This window comes from Clinocottus analis, unplaced genomic scaffold (assembly GCF_023055335.1).
Source record: "Clinocottus analis isolate CAN_PGR_092001 unplaced genomic scaffold, fCliAna1.0.p SCAF_19, whole genome shotgun sequence".
NCBI lineage: Eukaryota > Metazoa > Chordata > Actinopteri > Perciformes > Cottidae > Clinocottus > Clinocottus analis.
This window is the reverse complement of record NW_027175920.1, coordinates 1,265,016-1,284,629: the sequence shown is the minus strand read 5'-3', so window position 1 is coordinate 1,284,629 and position 19,614 is coordinate 1,265,016. Positions and strand designations below refer to the sequence as shown.

Genomic DNA, 19,614 nt, shown 5'->3' with positions numbered 1-19,614 from the left:
GGGCGGGAACAACGACGACCGGTGACTGCGCATGCGCGGAAACGTCATCGTATTTTTCTCGACGCAGCTGACGATGTAAACAAGAAAAGACAGTCGAGGGCAACAGGGGATCAAACAGGCCGGCGTCGCCACAAATGATAGCCGGTACCCGCTCGATTAACGGCCGACATGGGGCTGCCCGTTACGATTAAAGTGAACTTCCGGGGCAACGTGAAGAGGTTTCTGGCTCAGGATCTGGACAAACTGGAGTGGGAGTCCGTGGAAGCCTGGGTGAGCTGCTTGCTAGCCGCGCTCGCTGGCTAAACGCTGGCGCAGTTTGGGTAGAAACGCAGGCCCGGACGTGGCCTACGACACGTAAACAATAGACACCCCCACCTCCTTTCCCACCACCACCTGCCTCTGAAGGACAGTCGGTACAGTCGCGACCAAATAATATACACGAGTGGGGATCCTTATTTTAATTTTGTAAGCTAACTTCGAGGAATAGGAAGCGCGAGGGCTCAGCTCGCTGTGACGCGTTTAGCTAGAAACTGGAGAGGTGTTGCTCAACGTGCCCATTATTGATGTTTTCCTGTCACGTGTGAGGCGGGGACGCACACACACACACACACATAAAAAAAGTTCACGTTTTCAAAAATTTGTATTTATTGTATGATCGTCTTTTTGTGTTTCAGATCAAAGCGTCTTTCGGGATCAACCACTTTCAAGTGAAATACTTCGATGAGGACAATGAAGAGGTGTGTGTGTGTGTGTGTGTGTGTGTGTGTGTGTGTGTGTGTGTGTGTGTGTGTGCGTGTGTGTGTGCGTGTGTGTGTGTGTGTGTATGTGCCAGCCAATGGTGGAATGGGAACAACAAGTACATTGTGTCTACAATTTTTCATTTTATATACTTTATGTAAAACAATGCAGGGATGTGGTAGTATGATTACTCATGATTAAATGTTTGGTTTGCTTAAATTAAAGCCATTTCTTAATAAGTTCATGTCTAAAGGTGAGGTAATGAGTGCTCTTAATTAAAATAAAGGCGCTCCAGTAGCTGCCCTGCAGCTGCACTCCTTCCTCATTAAAAGCTGGCTTTATTATAGGCAGCCATCTTTATTTCACCACTAATTATAATCTAATATCATTCAGAATGGCACACAATGAAGAAACATGTTTTTCTCCACTGTTGCTATTTTTACTTTAGTAAAAGATCTTCGTCCGTCACTGGTTTTGACATCATTGTGAATTTATAATGATGTTTTGCTTCATTGACTCACTCTGATCTCATTCACTCTTCTGTTTCAGATTTGTATAAACAGTCAAGGTGAGAAAAAACACTTTTTTGTTGGATTATTTTCACTTCATGACGTATTTTAGAATATAAGCACACAAAAAAAGTGAGAAAAAGCTTTCAAACTGGTCGCTAAATAAGTAAATTCCACTGTTGTAGCAGCAAAAAGACAATGAGCAAAACCACTTTTTATTACTGATGAACAATAATACTCACTGAGCAACTTACTGTTGCTTTGCTTTCCTTTCAGATGAATATGAAGAAGCCATCAAGGTACTGGGACACTGCTGGATATCTGTGGAAACGTGAAGCTTAACGTCACTACACGAGAATATGGGAACCGTTAAACCTTAATAACATCAGTCAACCTCAAAGAAAATAGCTCATCCATGATGTAGACAGCATGTACATTGTGTTGTGTATGTGATGTTTGTTCTCCCCGCACAGAGCGCCGAGAAGCAGGGCAACCAGTTGCACATGAACGTGTACAAGATGAAAGGCCAGGCCTGCGGAGGCCCGCTGAAGACGGAGGTGAAGGAGCTGAAGGGAGACCTGCGGCCGGCGCCTCCTTACCCATCCCGGGTGAAGACGGTGGACAAGGGCACACAGGTCACCCCGGAGAGAGAAGCTGTAAGAGACCGAGCAGATTCTCCTCTTCTATCCTCTCACGTGTGCAGAGACTTTTTAGCATTGATGAGCCGCCGTAGATTTAAATTTCTGCCACTTCTGGAATAAATCTGATCTTAAAAATCTTTAAACTGAAAGTTCACCCCAAAGCTACTTGTCTCACCTTCTTACCCGTGTTGCTATTCATCAAACTGGATGGTTTTGTGGCCAACAGATGAGCAACAATGTCCGTTTTTTAGCTGTATAAGTAGGAACTATTTTCATTCTGCCGAACTACACCCGTCAACCGCATCAGCGCGCAGGAGGAAGCGTCTATATTCGCTCCCTGAGCTATCAAATTTTAACGCCGTTGAATGTTTTATATCTCGCGCTGTCACGAGCCTCTCGTCGTCGTCTGCACGGTGATGCGGATGGCGGGTTTATTTTGGTTGAAAGAAAATAGTCCCAACGGAAAAGTGCTCACGACACAAAGTCTGTGGGTTATTTTTAGTGATCGGGTGATGATTTCTGGAAAGCTTTACAGTTTTTTTAATAGATAATTTTGACACTTTGAGCACCACATTTAACAAAACTAGGCAACTCACACCAAAACCACCCAAATTGCATAACAGCTTTAGATTTATAAGGACACAATATGTATTTTTGGAGGTGAACCTTCCCTTTTTAGGGTCTGATCCCAGTCTGTCATAGCCGACATATTCATCTGGCAATATATACACTGTATTATGGTCAGTTTGTGTTGTTGGTTAAAGATAATTAAACACGTGTTTGATGCGAGCCTGATGTGTCTTGCTGCAGGTCACAGTAAAGGACAACAAGGGGAACAAGCCAGAGGACGAGCCACCTCCCATGTGGTTCAGATCATACATGGAGAAGGTACGATTTTAACATGTTTCTTTTTTTGTAGTTTGCTGCACAATCACTATAAAACGCTCACGTCCAACACCAACTCTTGTTTCCACAGTTTAAAGATGAGGTGGTGAAGGAGGTGGTCGAGAGGATGTGCAATGACTTCTCTGGCCAGTGTTGCACCCACAAGTCGGCCGACGGGCCCCTCGAGGTCATCGGGGCGATCGTCGGCCCCGTGGGGCCCCGGCCCGGCCCCTCCATTGTGACCGGCTCCCTCGGCTACACACCGAACTGCAGCAGCTGCAACAAACTCACCTCGGCAGGGGCGTACAAGTGCAGGTAGGAACACCTGATCAATGCGTCTTTAAGCTGCATTCTCTCTCCTGACCACCAGGGGGCGACTCCTCTAGTTGTATAGAAGACTATGCTTCATGTGTTAAAGCTGCATTCTCACTCCTGACCACCAGGGGGCGACTCCTCTGGTTGTATAGAAGTCTATGTTTCATGTGTTGAAGCTGTATTCTCTCTCCTGACCACCAGGGGGCGACTCCTCTAGTTGTATAGAAGTCTATATAAATGACTACTTCTCTCAGTAAACATTGTAAACATGAGTTTTTGTCTCAATCTCTAGTTTAAAGTCTTCTTCAACACAGCGTGATGTTCATTTAGTAAATAATTGTCCATTTAGGGTCGAACAGACCATAAAACAGGGGATGACACACGTCTTTCTTGCGTGTCCTGTGTTCTTTGAGCATCTTTTATGAGAGTCCACATCATCAATGTGTGTTGTTGTCGTGTCCTCCTCCCTCCCTCCCCACCAGTGTGTGCCCGTCCTGCATCCTGTGTGAGATGTGCAGACACAGCCACGACCCCAGCCACAACCTCGTGAGAACCAAGACCCCTCTCTCCATCCCCGAGCATGGAATGTCGGGAGAGTTGAGGTAAACCCCGCCCCCTCCCTCCTCCCTCCTCCCGCCTCCAAGAACCGAGGATCAATCGTCCCACTTCTTGAAACTATAAGACATTTTGTGCTAGCCGCTCTTTTGCCATCACTTCTTCTGCATTAAAAATTGGAGAAAAACGTAAATTAGAATAGACGCACAAGCAGCTAGACTACTGTAACAGTGAATTATATGAGCGTGTATGTGTTTTTTTTTCTTTTTTTCTTTTTTTTTTTTTGTTTCTTGGATTAAAAAAAATAAACATTTGATAGTCAACAAATAGGTGTTCCTGATGACATTTCAAACCAGGTTCCCGAGGCGAGGAGACAGGACAGTGCGCAAGGCCGAGCGACAGCGCCTCAAAGCTGAAAGGAGGCAGCTCAGAGCTGAAGTCAAGGAAATCAAGAAGAAACTGAGACTGGAGAAGAGGCTGCCGTGGAGCAGCGGGCCCTCTACCTCCGGCAGAGCCAACCTGACAAACATGGCGTCCGCGTCCACGCAGGTCCCGGCCCCGCCCCCCACCAACGCCGCCACCAACGCCGTCGTCGTCGCCGCCGCCGCCTCAGAAACAGCCTCAGGTCCCGCCCCTGCCCCGGTCCCCGACCCCCAGGCCTCCAGTCCAGAGTAAGCGCGCCACCTCGGAAGGGTCGTCCGACAGTGCTGGGTACCTCGAAAACCCAGCATGGATGCAATAAAGTTTTTTTTTTTTTTTTTTTTTAAAGTTTTTTTTTTTTTTTTTTTTTTCTTCCTCCAAGAAAAAAAGAAAAATATGCCATCTTTGTAATCTAGTCTGTATGAGTGTGTCGCTGGCTCTGCTCTGGGGTGGTGGAAAAAAAAAATGTTGGAACTACCTCAATGTGAAAACTGCTGCTGCTGCTTCATAGATTTTCTAAGAAAAAAAAAATTGCTTTTGACCTGCAAAAAAAAAAAAAAAATCTGGGGTTCCTGCTTTTTTGATTCGTAGAGAACAAAAAGAGATGGGTGTTATAAGAAACCAGGGCTATTTTCAACAATGCTCTGTACACTTGAAACTAGGGGTCCCGGGGTCTCGCACACGTCCTTGGTTCCCACAATGGCCGCCTTGTTTCTGGATGAAAATCTGCCGGACGGCACCCGTCTGGAGCCCGACACCAAGTTCATCAAATACTGGAAGATGAGGAACTCGGGCACTATCAGCTGGACCTCAGAGACCAAGGTACCTGCTCCCACCCGCCGAGAGGATCAGCTCCACTCTCTCTTTGCTCCCCCCCACCCCATCCCCTGCTTCACTTCCACTTTGAGTCTCCACTCAGCTCATTGCCTTACTTCCTGTCCTCTAACACCAGCTAAAGATGTCTCACCGCAGCCTAACACGACCAATGCAGTTGAATCTGTGTTGAAGTGTGTATGTCTTTGTCAATATGTGTGTGTGTGTGTGTGTGTGTGTGAGGTATTATTACTTTGGCTGCATGCTCTTGTCTCGTGTAATTTATTTTTCTTTCTTCGCATGTGTATTCCTATTTTTGTGTGTGTGTTTTCTGTGTGTGTGTGTGTGTGCGTGCACCCAGCTAGTGTTCATGTGGGGGAACCTCGACCTGGCGTCCGAGGAGAGGCGGGAGGTGCCGGTGCCCCTGCTGCTGCCGGGACAAGTGGGCGTGGTCAGCGTGGCCTTTGTGGCGCCCGTCACGGAGGGGACGTACACCTCCCACTGGCGGCTGGCGCACTGCGGCTGTCAGTTCGGCCCGCGCGTCTGGTGCAGCATCGTGGTCGACCCCGGCGACGCCCGCGGCGGCGGCGGCGGCGCTCTCGGGCTTCAGAGCAAACGACCGGCAAGTCTGACACCCAACGACAACCCCTCCCTCACCTGTGAGAGTGGCAACCGTTGACGGCAACTGTTGACGTATATAAAGCGGTCTGTGTGGTCCCAGAGTAAAAAAGGGCGTGCCCTTAAAGGGCCGGCGTGACGTTAAAGGGCCGGCGTATACTAAAAGGGCCGGCGTGCCCCTAAAAGGGCCGGCAACCGTTGCCGTCAACCGTTGCCACGCGCGTCTATTTTGCAGCTTGTAGATGTTTCCTCTCAAGTGATGTACAATATCTGAGGTACTTTTCATGCTACTTTATACTTTTGCTCTTCTACAAGTCAGAGGGAAATACATTTTAACGTGTATATGTAGCTACTGGTGGGAGAAAAAAAGAGGTTTGTTTGGATTAAACTAACTAAAAAAAAACAACGCAAAAGAGTCGGTTGCCGGTTGCAGCAGTCCAAATATAAATCCACTCTTTTATACTTTGTGCAACGCGGTCAGAGAGTTAAGTTTCATTGCAGCTGAAGTGTTTTATTCGTAGTGGAAAGTACTCATGAGTACTCATTTATACACAAGTTGAAGGTATGTACTACTTTACTTGAGCTCTTCCCTTTCATGAAACTTTTATACTTTTACTTTCACAATGTTGCGTATATATTTTACTTCTTTTTTTTCTTCTAAATAATGTTTTATTTAACACATTTTTGCAAAACATTTACTGATTTAAAATAGAAAAGACAGAGGGATGAAAGTACCTCTTGAGCCACGAATGCTATCTAAATATTAAATTATGTGTCAATGTGAATATGGCAGTTTAAGAAGGTCTGTGTGGAGTAATAAAGGACGTGCCCTTAAAGGGCCAGCGTACCCATAAAGGGCCGGCCTACTCTTAAAGGGCCGACGTATCCTTAAAGGTTTGTCCTACCCATAAAGGGCCGGCGTATCCTTAAAGGGCCGGTGTACCCTTAAAGGAGCAGTGTACCCTTAAAGGGCCGGCGTCCCCTTAAAGGGCCATAGTGATTCTCATGATGCCGTTCTTGTGTGTGCTCCAGAAGGAGGAGGAGCAGGCCGTAAGGCCTCAGGACGGCGGCCCTGCAGACCTGAACCAGGAGGACTACTACTTCCCCTCGGTCGACCTGCTGACCGCACAGGTGCACACGCACCTGCCACACGTAGACTCGGCCACTCGGCCTGCTTTTGCGTTTGCCGTCGGTAGAACGGCGCTCACACTCGCCGCCTCTTCTTCTGTCGTTTTAGGATCTGCTGTCGTTTGAGTTGCTGGATATAAATATTGTGCAGGAGTTGGAGAAGGTTCCCAACAACACACCTGAAGGTGAGCAGTGAATGACGCTTTCATTTGTTGGGGGGAAAATAGATTTCTGCATGCAAAAATTGTGTTATAAACTGCGTTGTGTGTCTGGCTGCTTTTGTAGATTTGACTCCCTGCATATCCCCTCTGCCCCATGATGCACCTGTGCTGGAGAACGCCCTCCTGTCACAGATTAAAGAGGAAGCGGAGGTCACGGGGGTCAGGAAGCTTTTTGGTAAGACCGGCTGGAGAGTACAGTGTGTGTGTTTTTGGAATTGATCAGTTGGTTCTGCAGCAGATCGATGCTCCTAGTCTTGAAAAAATCTGTGAAAATTCTTCTTTTTTTTCGACATCTGGTCCAGGAGTCAAGCTGAGGCCTCAGAGGGAGCTGCCGGAGCCCTTGAGCCAGGAGGAGGACCGGGAGGAGGAGATCAGCGGGGCCCAGTTCCTCTGCGAGACGGTGATCCGATCCCTCACCCTGGAGGAGGCCCCGGACCACAGACCCCCCCGCCGGGTCCAGCACGGCGGCCACAGACCACAGGGTGACCCTCACATGCGGCGTATTCAGTCTGCGGCATCATGAGGCGCTCCGACTTTGTTTTTAATTTAGCTTTTTGTTGTTTGTTTGTTCTTGCCAGTCGTCTCCCGGGGGACCAGCTTCTGCTTGGAGAGAGTCGTCGAGGTCGAGAAGACGAAGACGATGCGAGAAGAAGAGGAAGAGGAGGAGATCTGCGCCGTCGGACTTGAAAGCTCATCTCCGGCCGCACAGGAAGAGGAGACGAGGACAGGTCAGAGGAACACTTCAGGATCATATTACGCTCCAATTTGATCTAGTTTGTTCTTGTCTTTTCTGTTAAAGACCTTCGGCTTGATTTAACTCGTCTTAAAACATTCATGCTAGCAGTCAGAGTGCAGAAACATGGAGCGGATGTCTCTAAAACCCTCATCATCCCGTCCAATTGTCACTTAAATGTCTTTTTAGAAGCTTTAAGTATTAGATGCTTCTAATTATTTTTAATTTCTCCTCCTCCTTCAGTTCTTCTGCTTGAGCCAGCGAATGAAAACCTGCAGATCAGCTCACATCCCGACGAGGAGGCCGAGGTCCTGGAGGACGTGCAGAACACGAAGGACGTCCACGAGGAGAAAGAGGAGGCTGGAGCCAAAGGAGAAGACTGGGAGGAGGTGAGGATCTCAACCTTTAAACGCTTAACGTAGGAACTGGACCTCACGTTGTGTCGATGCCGCAGAGGAACGTTGCTTCTGACGGACGCTAAGTTGTCGGTGCATTTCTTCCTCCTGTGATGACGTGCCGCCATCTTCTCCTCCCGCGTCTCAGGTCAGCAGCCAGACCTCCTCGGTCTCCTCCTGCGACGATTACATCATCGTGCTGCCGGACTGCTTCGACACCAGCCGGCCTCTGGGCGAGTCCATGTACAGCTCCGCCATGTCGCAGCCCGACGCCGCCGCCGCAGACCAGGATGTAGAGCAGCAAGAGGAGGAAGAGGAGGAGGAAGAAGTAGAGGAGCAGCAGCAGCAGGAGGAAGAGGAGGAGGAGGATGAGGAGGACGATGAGGACGAGGAGGAGGAAGAAGAAGAAGAAGAAGAGGAGGAGTCAGACTCCGAGGTGGCCACGGCGAGAGAGAGGCAGCAGGAGGCGGTGGACGGCGAGGACGCCGCGCCCGCCGCCGCCACCGCGTGGCCTCCAGCCGTCCCGCCGAGCCACAGCAGCGTGAACCAGATGCTGTGCGCCTCCCAGACGCTGGACGCCGTCACGCTCACGCCCGAAGTGGTGCCGCCGCCACCGCCGCCGCCACCGCCGGTGCTGCCCGACCTCCTGGCGGCCCCGCCGGCCCTCTACTCACCCAGGTGAGATCCAGATGATCCAGGAACCTGCAGGAACACGCATGCATCAAAGATACACACATGTTCTGGTTGCAACAGGTTTAAATGTGTGTTATTTGTGTGTGTGTGTGTGTGCAGGTCTGAGGCACTGTACCTGGCCGAGGACCCGAGTCCTCCGGCCTGTGATCCGTACGAGCCGCACCAGCCGAGGGTCCACCTGAACGGTGAGTTTCCCTCTTTAGGTCTCTGGATAGAAGCAGCAGCGTGTTGTGCGTTGTCTCGATGGTTTTTTACAGAAAAGGAAACACATTTTGTTGGGAGACAGGAAGTGTGATAACACGCACGCTTTGCGGGGTTTGTTGCTTCAGCAGAAGGCTCTGTTCCTCCTCTAATGTGCGTGTCTGTCTGTGCGTGTGTGTGTTGTTTCCTTCTTTTCTTCCCCTTGACTCTGCAGTATCATCTGGTCTGTCCAGATCAGCCGGCTCAGCATCCAGTGCCTTCGAGACGTACAACCCCAGACCCGGCAACGCTCTGCAGCCCAGGTGCACGACCACAACTTTCCTTTCCTTCTTTTGTGTGTTTCACCATCACGCAGCGACCCCATCCAGTAACTCGTACCTGTTTGATCAGCGGTCATGTCGCCCATAATAACCACATCCCTGTCTTTACACAAGGGGCCAAGGAGGCATCACAGAGGGACTCGTCAAGGGGGCCCTCTCTGTGGCGGCGTCCGCTTATAAAGCTCTCTTCACGGGACCAAACTGCTCCATTCAGGTACGACGCTCACAGACGCTCTTTCCTGCAGAGTGTTTCTGCAGAAGAAGAGTTTGCATCATCAGAACAACATAAAAACGTCTGTTGTTTGTACTTTTCTATGTCGTTTTTATACCGATTTATTTAGTTTATCGCTATAATTTGTATTAAAATTGTTCATTTTGCACTTTGCAGAGTCGTCCAAAAATATTACCAAACATGCGTGAGGAGTCACATTTCCAGGATCTCATGAGTTTCCCCAAAATTATGCAATAATCTTTGCAGCAATAAAAACAAGAATAAGTACATTCTGATCATATTTAAAGCTGGAAAATCTATATTTTTACATTAGCAATAGATCTAATTTCTATATGTGATGTGGAAGATGTTGCTTGAGCTGAAAAAGGAGCTGAAAGGAGCGAGTGGAGGTGCAAAAAAACGAGATAAAAATGAGATAATGTGTTTTTCCCGACTGCCAGATTGCAACTGAACGAAAGAAAGAAAAAAAGCTTCAGATATATTTCATGCAATATGGTTGAAAATGTATTTAATATCTGCATAACGACGTGTTCGATGGTGTTTTCTTGTCCTTAGCCACTCGGCCGTGCAGCTAGCTAGACAACTAGCTCCTTTAAAGCTAATACAAAGTTAGCTTTGAGGCTGAGGAAAAGTGAAATTACGTCATGCATATTTTATTAAATGTAACGCGTGATGAAACTGGCGAGCGTTGTTCCGGTTTTTGAGGATTTTGGGGAAGAGCTGCAGGATTGAATCCACATGCAAAGACGTGGTGAACATGCAGACAACACACACACACACACACACATCATCTCATCCTCTTCTGTTCCCCCTCCCCCTGCAGCGAGGCATCGACCCGGCCACCCGGCAGGACCCGTCCCTGATGGCGATGCTGCTGGAGATGGGCTTCAGAGACCAGCGGCTCAACCAGCAGCTGCTGAGGAAGCACGGCTACAGCCTGCTGCACACCGTCAACGAGCTGGTGCAGATGGCCGAGGACGGCCAGAGCCGAGCCGTCAACATCCAGCACTGAGGAGGAGGAGGAAGGATACAAAAAAATACAAAAAAGGCTGCAACAGGGTTTGAACATAATGTAAAGAGAATATTTAGAGTATAACCTGCGTATCTCTCACCTTGTTCCCAGCGTTTCGCTTTATTTTGAAGTGTAAAGAAGATGATTTGTAATCGGTGCAGCGGAGTGATTTACCAAAGGGCGGCTTTGTTTATTCGGACCAAGCGTAACAATAATAATAATAATAATAATAATAATGATGAACGGCTTCTCCCGCCTTTTAGCTTCGACATCGACCAACTTAATAGCGCACACAAACATGTAAAAGAAATTACCCAGGGGGCCGCGGGGGAACCCTGAGCGCTGGTTGAAAGGAGCAGGAGTGACTTCAACGTGTGTAAATCAGCTCTTCATCGTGGTGTTCGTGTCGTGGCTGCTTCCTCCTCCCTTCAGCGCTGAAAAATACATTTAAAAAGATAATCTGGCTGGATTCTTCTCAGTAGAAGCGATGAAATATTAATATTGTTGAATGTCATGAAAAGTAGAAATGTTGGGGACGGATCGCTGCCGACGCCGCGAGTACGACGAATATTTAAAAAATACCTTCTTTTTTTTTTTCTTCTCGATTTTATCGTAGTGAAATCTGCCTAAACAATGCAATCTCTTTTCTGTATCGGAGTACTGTTCTTTTAGACGTTGACATGTGGAATGTATACAACAACAACAACAACAACAACAAGGAAAACAAACGCCCCGAGCGGATCTCGGGAGATGTTTTTTTTCTTCATCTACCGCTTTTTAGGAGACACCTGCATGACAGGTAGAGGCTTTAGAGGTGAGTCGTGTTCTCGTGGTCTTAGCACAGTCACGGTAGAAAAAAATGTCCGCTCCCCCTCCTCCTCTTCCTCCTCCTCCTCTTCCTCCTCTCCGCTTCCTGCATCTTGTCCTCATCCAACTGAAACAGTCGTCACGCCGCGATGTCTCTCACTAACGACACATTCCTCTCGCTCAGTGACACCCGGTGTGTTTTTATCTCAATGCATTTATTGTCATTAGTTTAACGGAAATGTACACGTGGTGATTTTGACATTTTGTGGTGTGAGTGTGCAGATTTGAGTTCCCCCGTGTGTGTGCGTGTGCGTGTGCGTGTGTGTGTGTGGTCGAGGATTATTTGTGACCATTTCTTCTTCTTTTGTTGGTCGTGAGTCATGCTTGAGAGAATAATTCTGAATATATCTTACTATGCTTGTCAAATTATTCCTCTGTCACAGAATGTGTGTGTGCGTGTGTGTGTGTGTATACATTAAAATTCCCTTCTACTGTCAATCCGCCAATAAACTATTTGCACATCTCACTCGTCTCGTCTGTTAATGACAAACGTGTGAATGTAGGTCAATGCCGCACGATACACACTTTCCACTACACACTTTACACACTTTGCACACCGCGTGTCTTTATGTGCACTTCGTGTCAAGAGGACAAAGTCATAGTCGTACCCAGGTGCATGCTGGTCCTGTACCTGCCTACGCCGAGAGAGAGAGAGAGAGAGAGAGAGAGAGAGAGAGAGAGAGAGAGAGAGAGAGAGAGAGAGAGAGAGAGAGAGAGAGAGAGAGAGAGAGAGAGAGAGAGAGAGAGAGAGAGAGAGAGAGAGAGAGAGAGAGAGAGAGAGAGAGAGAGAGAGAGAGAGAGAGAGAGAGAGAGAGAGAGAGAGAGAGAGAGAGAGAGAGAGAGAGAGAATATTTATATCTAGATATGTTTATATATATATCTATATATATATATCTTTACCTTTTTATACACATGTATTGATTCTTATACTTATTTATCCATGTATATATTAATATAAACTTTTTTATCCACATATTTATTGTGTCCTCCACTTATTTATTCATGTATGTATTGACATAAACTTATTTATCCATGTATTATTGATATAAACGTAAATATCCATGTATGTATTGATACATATTTATTTTTCCATGTATTATTGATATAAACTTATTGATCCATTATGTATTGATATTTGAGTCGTTGTTTGTCCTCCATACAGTGAGTTCCACAGGAAAAGGAAAGCGCGGGTCACGTGACCAGCAGCACGTGACCAGCAGCACGTGACCTGCAGTCCGTCAGCGAGCCTCAGAAGCAGGAAACGCTCCTTCAGAGGCTCGAGCGTGTTTCAGCTGTAATTTAGTTTCAGTCCTCAGATTAACAGGAGATTAGTTCAGTTTCTCTCTCCGGGCACATCGTGTGTTGTGAGGTAAGTTCTGCTGCGTTGTGTCGCATTTGTTTGTTTGTTTGTTTGTTTGTTTGTTTGTGTGAGTCATGTTTCAAGTCGACAAACAAACCCCAGACGTAGAGATGTCTTCCTCTTTTTAGAGAAATATTGTGTTGACATGTGGACAAAACTTCAGGTACAAAGACGAGAAATCTTTACAATCTGCGTCTCACTTTTTATTCAAAGTGAAACTCATTTGATTCAGATCACCAAACAGATGCTGTACACAACTTACACACCTTTACACAATACTGCTTTACACAATACTGCTTTACACAATACTGCTTTACACAATACTGCTTTATACTACACTGCTTTATAAAATACTGCTTTATTCAATACTGCTTTATTCAATACTGCTTTATACAATATTGCGTCATAAAATACTGCGTCACAGGTAAAAGTCCTGCGTCACAAATTGATATTACACAACAATATATTATATTATTGGATTATTATTACTGTGTTATTAAAAAGCAGCTTTGTATTGTTGTAGTTTGTTAAGGTGCAGCTGGTTTTTAACTATTTTATAAGCTGTTAGCATATATTAAATAATAATGCATCATATTGTATACGATCATAATATTAAAAAAAACTATTAAAATGTAGTATCCAACTGCTAAAAATGCTCTTTCATGTACTTCTTTATAGATTCAAAAGAAATACATAACATAAGATTTCAATTGCACATTTTTCTGTAAATTAACATTTTAAAATCAGCACTTTTAAACTTTTACCTTTTTGATATTCTACTTTTACTTCATTTAAGGACTCGTGTACTTCTACCATCACGCAGTAAAACCGTGTAATACTGCCGTCATAAAATAATGTCGCTGAAGGTGTTTTTTTACGCAATAATGAGCTTTTATTGGCCGTTTAAAAGGTTGTTGTCGATACGTTCTGTCTACTTCAGGTCAAAGCTAGAAGTGTGTGGTCGTGTCGTGTCGTCCTCTCCTCTTATTTATTTATTTATTAGCACAACGTTTGTTAGGAATTCTTCATTATCAGTCAACACAAGCGACTCCAGAAGCGTCTGTATCGTTGCACTTCACCGTTTCTCTCGTTTTCCCTCCACAGACGGGACGTTTCCTTTTGGATAAAAGCGTCATGGCGCCGCCGGCGTCAACCAGCGGCGAGACCGACGGGATGGAGAGCGTGAAAACGCTGAAGCACTTCCCTCCGTACGGCGCCACGAGCGGACACGCGTCGGGGGACACCTGCCCCACCTGTCGAGGCACCGGGCGAATCCCCCGAGGTTCCAACCATCTTTTTAAGCATTTTTAAGCATTTTTTTTAAATAACAAAAGGCAGCGAGCTCAGATCCTCGTGCTCCAGATAACAATCGAGGAACTGAGATGAAGAGAAAGTCACAGCTGCCTCCGTCTCGCCACAAAGCGTTCCACTTTCATATTCTGGTTTAGAAAATACTATTTGCGATTCATTTTAAATAAAATCCCAGCCCACAAGTTTCCCCTGACCTATTGCATCATTACACATTTACAATATGACAATATATGATTCATAAAAACGCAAAAGAAAATAAATGAGGGATTAAAAAAAGACCCAAAAAATGTTTGTTTTGTGCACCGGCAGGCCATGAGGACCAGCTGGTGGCTGTGATCCCATGTAATGACGTGAGGCTGAAGCCCAGACGCACGTAAGTGATGCATGACATAAAATAATCCTTTATTAGTCCCTCAGTGTGGGAAATTACAGGATTACAGCAGCATTGCTCAAAAGTAAATGAAGATATCAACATGCACGTCCGACTAGGAAATGCAATATGTTTGAAAAAAGTACTTTTTTAACACATTTGCATCGTACTTAACAAAGAAATGGAACATTTCTATACATTTTATATTAGTTTTTAATTATAAAATGCTTTTTTATTATAATCAATTAAAGACTTGAACGACATTTTTGAAAATGTACTTTTTTGTTCTTACATTTTTTACATATTTGCATCTAAAGACATTCAACCAGCAGTTACTATACATTATTATATTAGTTTTTAACAGTGTACAGGTGCACAATTTCCTGCTTTATTATTATAATCAATTAAAGACATGAACAAAACACACCTGAGAGATCTTACTCTGCTGCATATAATGTGTTTTTTTCTATAATAAGTCATAGTTTTGTACCAAAAACATAAACCACGTTACTTATAAAGACTTCCTTCACAGTAAACAACATTAACAAGGTATTTCCTGTCAAGATATTTAACATAATACATGATTTATGCGTGTTTGCATCTCGTTGCAGGAAGCTGTACGTGTGCGTCTCCATGGCCGTGTGCCTCTTCCTCTGCAGCCTCATCCTCTTCTTCCTCTTCCCCCGGAGCGTCACGCTGTCGCCGGTGTCCGTGCAGTCGGTCATGGTTTACTTCGGCGAGGACACCGTTGACATGAAGGTCACCGTAAGTCGCGAGAAGTGAAGCCGCGTTCCCTCTTCGGTGTGTCGAAAGTCACTTTGCAGAGGAAGTGTTAGCGTGTGCAGGGGTTGTTTTTCTGTCTTTGGAACAGGAAGTTAGTACAGTATTCTGCCCTGAAAAGGCAAAAGTAAAGGGGCTTCCTTAACTAGACTAAAGTCTTGCCTTTATATATATATATATATATATATATATATATATATATATATATATATATATATATATATATATATATATATATGACTAAAAAGCATCAAGCTAATCACTTTAGCGCCCGCCAAACAGTTAAAACAAGAACGCTAACGGTCTAAATCGGACTAGAAAGCTAAATAAACACATTTTCTCTGTAGTTAACTGCTCTTTCATTGTAAATATGAGGTTATCCTTTTTGTTTTTAGATAGATATGTGGAAAAAAAGAGAAGTATGTGCTCATGCTTTCTTGTCAAGAGTTTGATGAGAAGATTGATAGTTAGCTTAACTTAGCTTAACTTGAAGCGGGGGCTTGTCCACATTTTTAAACTTGAGTTTTTGTACTGAATTATTATGTTTATTTGAATGTGTTGCTAGGCAGACTTTGTTACCCCTTTGACAAAGCCAGGCTAGCTGCTACGCTATGCTAATCAACTGCTAGCTCCAGCTGCTTCAATGTCATGTGCACATATAACAAAGTGATTTTACTGTCCTCCTACAAACCAAATTACAATAAAAGGTAAAAAAAAATAAGGCACAAAATATAACAAAGGCATTCACAAGAATGCGATGACAGTATTGCACAAACACAGTATAAAGTGCAATATGTACAGCTATAGATGTACATATATATATATATATATATCTGTGTGCTTCTCTCTAAACTTCCTCAGCCATCACATTTTTACTGTGTGTCTGAAGTGCGTTCACATGACAGCCTGTAAAACAGCTGCTGTGCTTCACGTGAAGGACAAAGTTCTCCCCTGGAGGCGTTTTAACGATGGAAAAAGGTGCGTTTGGTTTGCACCTGACGAGCCGCGTGCGCTGCGTTTTTTCCTCCCCCTCCAGAACCTCGTCAACATCTCCAACGAGAACTTCGTCCCGGTTCAGATCGTGGAGTTCAGCGTCCAGGGGCTGGTCTCCAAAGTGGTGACGGGCACCACCAAGATCACCAACATGACCGCCATCCAGTCGCGCTCGCAGAAATCGGTGAGCGTCAGGATGAAGTCGCCTCCAAAACATACATGAAACGTGTTTTTGATCGCGTGACGAATCCATAACCCGTCGCTCTTTTGCAGTACACCATTGAAATCGACCTGCCCATCGTCGATAAAGGCCTCAAGTGAGTCGGCTTCATTGTGTGGAAATGACGCAACGCCGCGTCCGTCGTTGTTGTCGTTCATGTTCACACATCTGCTGCTTTCGTCTCTTTCAGCGTTTACTGCAAGTCCAGCTCCATCCACATCCACACGTTGTTCCTGGAGCTGCAGTGAGTGTCTCGTCTGCGTCTCACACCCACGCTGGTGTTAAAGACAGTTTATCTCTGAGGAAAAAGGGTTTGAATCTTTACATCTGAAGCGTTTCTTTGAGATAAAACCGGAGAAACGCGAAGGTTTGGTTCTGTTTGGAGAGTTCACTTGTAAATAAGTGGCTTTTATTAACCAGAAATTACACCGACTTTGGCTTTTTTGGGGGGTTTTCTCTTTAAATATTTCAGTTTCCTCCCATTTCGTTGGATTTAACTCGAGATTAATGACCTCAAAGCTCTTGTGAGGCCGACTCACTGCTAATATGCAGTCACAATAAGTAAAAGTGGTAACATCAGGTACTTTCTAGTATTATATGTATATAAAACGTAAGCTTACGAACGTCTATGGGCACGAAAATGTGATATTAAAATATAATATATTATATTTGGATAGCTGCAAACAAGCAACAATACAACATTTATTAGATATAAGCACAGTATATATTTTTTGGAGTAACGTTTAGTTTTATACAAAATACTATACTGAAATATAGAATTTGACTACTTTTTTTTGCATCGCTTACAAAGTACTTATACATAAATACATTAACCAATTAGGAAAAATGACAAAAAAGTTGGAAACATAAAGGTAAAGAAAAGACAGGATTGTTAGGGACAGTATAAAAATAGGTGTTTTTTATATATAAATAAAAGATTCACTGAACTTTGACTTGAAACTGCATTTATGTATGTTTTGGCCACATGGGGGCAGCAGAGCACACTGAAGACATATTATCACCTTTATAAAGTTGTAAGTCGGCCATTTTTAGCTCTACTTTGGTCCAACTCTTGAGAACTTTTGATATACTGATGAAAACAAAGCGCTAAAAAACACTAAAACACTTTGTAAAGTCATTTTATCCATCCAAGAAATATTGATTAGTGCTGCTTTGAAACATCATGAAGATCAGAGATCTCTCTCGCTCTCCCTCTCTCTCTCTTTCTCTCTCTCTCTTTCTCTCTGAAATAATGTCTTCTTCTTTCCTCCCCAGAATGACGATGAACATTTCGTACCTCTCCCACATGGAGCAGGTTTCTCTGGACACCTTCGAGTACATCGACTGCGGCACCAACTCCACCATCCCTCATCCTGTCACATGACCTCATCCTGTCACATGACCGAAGCCGAATGACAAACACGGACGTGGGAGTGTGTGAAATAATGAATATTCTGGTTCTTCGTCTGTATGTGACTTCCAGTGTTTCGTGCCTTTACTTACACGTTCTATATATAAAAAGGATTCAGAGCGTTAGCGTAGCATGTAGCATCGCGCTATACTATCGTCTTTGTGAAGATACAGCAGAGGAAACGTCGACCTGAGCAGCGAATGAAGTCGCTTTCTTTCTTTGCACTTTAGTGCATGTGAGGCTCTTCTATAACCACGTGCGTAACTAGAATACTTACATGACAATAGCAGACACACAAAATTCCCTCCAACAAATCACACAAGTCGTACCCGGCTAAAAGAAGCCGATGCAGAAGCTGCATTCCTGCTCCTGGTGATTAAGAGGCATCTCCTCCGGTTGTAAAAAGTCTACTTCTCTTGATTTATCCCCTCGGTTAACATCGTAAACATGAGTTTACGGCCCCAATCGCTCGTTTTTATGATGTTCGTTTAGTAATTTATGGACCCATTTAGAGTTAAATAGACCGTAAAGTTCGGCCTCGCTTTAGGGGCGGAGCTACATTGTTGCTTTTAAACGTCTCGTGTGCATACGAGCCAATCACGACGCAGAAGGTGGCGTAACGCACACATAAAGATGGCGTTCGCTCTGTTAGCACTGTCGCTAGCCGCTGACTCCATGTTGAGAGCCATGCGGAGGCAACAGATGTACTCTTAAGAAAAAACAGCCGATACAACAGTGTAGAAATACTGTGAAAAAGTCCTGCGTTTAATATTGTACTTGAGCAACACAGTGTAGATAAAAACACTGAAGAAATGATCTCATCCTGTATGTTGTTTGATCATTTAAGACCGTCACAATGTTATGATTACATTGATTTTTCAAGTGCACTTATTTCTTTAATTTGATTGCGATCTGCCTTTTTTTTAAAATCTGTATAACAGATACATGTGTGGCACAAGCAGAATGTTCTGCTATTAGTGAAAAGGGACGGCTGTGTACGTTCATTCAAAGATGTGTACGTTTCTTTTCGTGTTGATCTCTGATGATGTCGTCTGAGTCGCTTGCACTTTATTAAACGATGGCACTTCATGTTCTGAATGTAAATGAATGTTTTCATCTGCATATTTTGGACCAAATGGATCCTCGTTGAGCGGAGACGTTGCGCTTTAATCAGATTTAAATGTGATCTGCATGTTCATAGAAGGCAAGTTAGCAACTCGGATAGAAAATACAGTTTATTTATTGCCTTTTTTCTATCAAATACGGAAGAAAGAAAACAATAATAATCGACAAGAAGACTCACATTTAGCTCCACTTCCTGAAAGTGGACACAGGGTGGAGCCAACGCTTTTTATTACACACATATGATGCACTCAACTGTCACGCATACTGGTCTTATTGAGGCAAAATACATGATTATCTCTAAAGAAAGTAGTCGTATTGTTTAAAAAAAGCATACAAGAAGGTAATATCTGCACACATAAAAGTATACATCCACAGAGAAATACATTTACAAACATATTTTAATATATTCAGAGGCAAGTGTTGTCAAACATATATATATAATAAACAGTATATATACAGTTGTGATATGTCATGTCCAGAAATCCAATAACAATTAGTACTTTAATTGATTCTCAGGATAATTTACTGTTGAAAACGTACTTTTTACAGCACTGCTCTAAAATCTAAAATGCAAAATAATTGTATTGTAGATGTTATAAATCATGCATTGATATAGATTACATTTATAAATGTCCCCACTGTGGGACTAATAAAGGAATATCTCATTGTAATAAACTGCACAACAGTGTACTAAATTATTAAAATGAATTTGCCAGCTACAACATTAAAGTACTACTTACATGTTAAT

At 44.2% G+C, this 19,614-nt stretch overlaps 2 protein-coding genes across 4 annotated transcripts; both read left to right on the top strand.

The window, feature by feature from the left end:
- Positions 1-70: 70 nt before the first annotated feature.
- Positions 71-11,760, top strand: nbr1a (NBR1 autophagy cargo receptor a). Of its 3 annotated transcripts, none has more exons than XM_068583032.1 (22): positions 71-270; positions 675-737; positions 1,288-1,306; positions 1,524-1,546; positions 1,721-1,903; positions 2,699-2,776; positions 2,865-3,088; positions 3,571-3,690; positions 4,000-4,314; positions 4,726-4,885; positions 5,238-5,498; positions 6,527-6,625; positions 6,732-6,807; positions 6,908-7,018; positions 7,146-7,325; positions 7,422-7,571; positions 7,820-7,965; positions 8,120-8,649; positions 8,764-8,849; positions 9,080-9,167; positions 9,300-9,399; positions 10,241-11,760. In XM_068583032.1, the coding sequence occupies exons 1-22, from the start codon at positions 169-171 to the stop codon at positions 10,427-10,429; spliced, it is 3,303 nt and encodes a 1,100-aa protein (XP_068439133.1). In that variant the 5' UTR covers positions 71-168; the 3' UTR covers positions 10,430-11,760. The 3 variants fall into 3 exon arrangements, with proteins under 3 accessions (XP_068439133.1, XP_068439134.1, XP_068439135.1); XM_068583033.1 differs by having other exon boundaries at positions 9,308-9,399; positions 10,241-10,376; XM_068583034.1 differs by lacking the exon at positions 4,000-4,314.
- A 784-nt stretch (positions 11,761-12,544) lies between these two features.
- On the top strand, positions 12,545-18,845 carry tmem106a (transmembrane protein 106A). Its single transcript, XM_068583337.1, has 8 exons — positions 12,545-12,665; positions 13,761-13,938; positions 14,277-14,340; positions 14,949-15,102; positions 16,154-16,294; positions 16,384-16,427; positions 16,521-16,574; positions 17,606-18,845. Exons 2-8 carry the CDS (start codon positions 13,791-13,793, stop codon positions 17,712-17,714), a joined length of 714 nt encoding a protein of 237 aa, XP_068439438.1. The 5' UTR covers positions 12,545-12,665; positions 13,761-13,790; the 3' UTR covers positions 17,715-18,845.
- Positions 18,846-19,614: the final 769 nt, after the last annotated feature.

Excerpts from the sequence above, each read along its gene's own strand:
- nbr1a (XM_068583032.1), top strand. The coding sequence starts at position 169 with ATGGGGCTGCCCGTTACGATTAAAGTGAACTTCCGGGGCAACGTGAAG. Across the intron at positions 4,315-4,725 it reads CCCCAGGCCTCCAGTCCAGA|GGGTCCCGGGGTCTCGCACA; the intron begins GTAAGCGCGCCA and ends ACTTGAAACTAG. Across the intron at positions 6,808-6,907 it reads TCCCAACAACACACCTGAAG|ATTTGACTCCCTGCATATCC; the intron begins GTGAGCAGTGAA and ends CTGCTTTTGTAG.
- tmem106a (XM_068583337.1), top strand. The coding sequence starts at position 13,791 with ATGGCGCCGCCGGCGTCAACCAGCGGCGAGACCGACGGGATGGAGAGC. Across the intron at positions 14,341-14,948 it reads AGGCTGAAGCCCAGACGCAC|GAAGCTGTACGTGTGCGTCT; the intron begins GTAAGTGATGCA and ends ATCTCGTTGCAG. Across the intron at positions 16,295-16,383 it reads AGTCGCGCTCGCAGAAATCG|TACACCATTGAAATCGACCT; the intron begins GTGAGCGTCAGG and ends GCTCTTTTGCAG.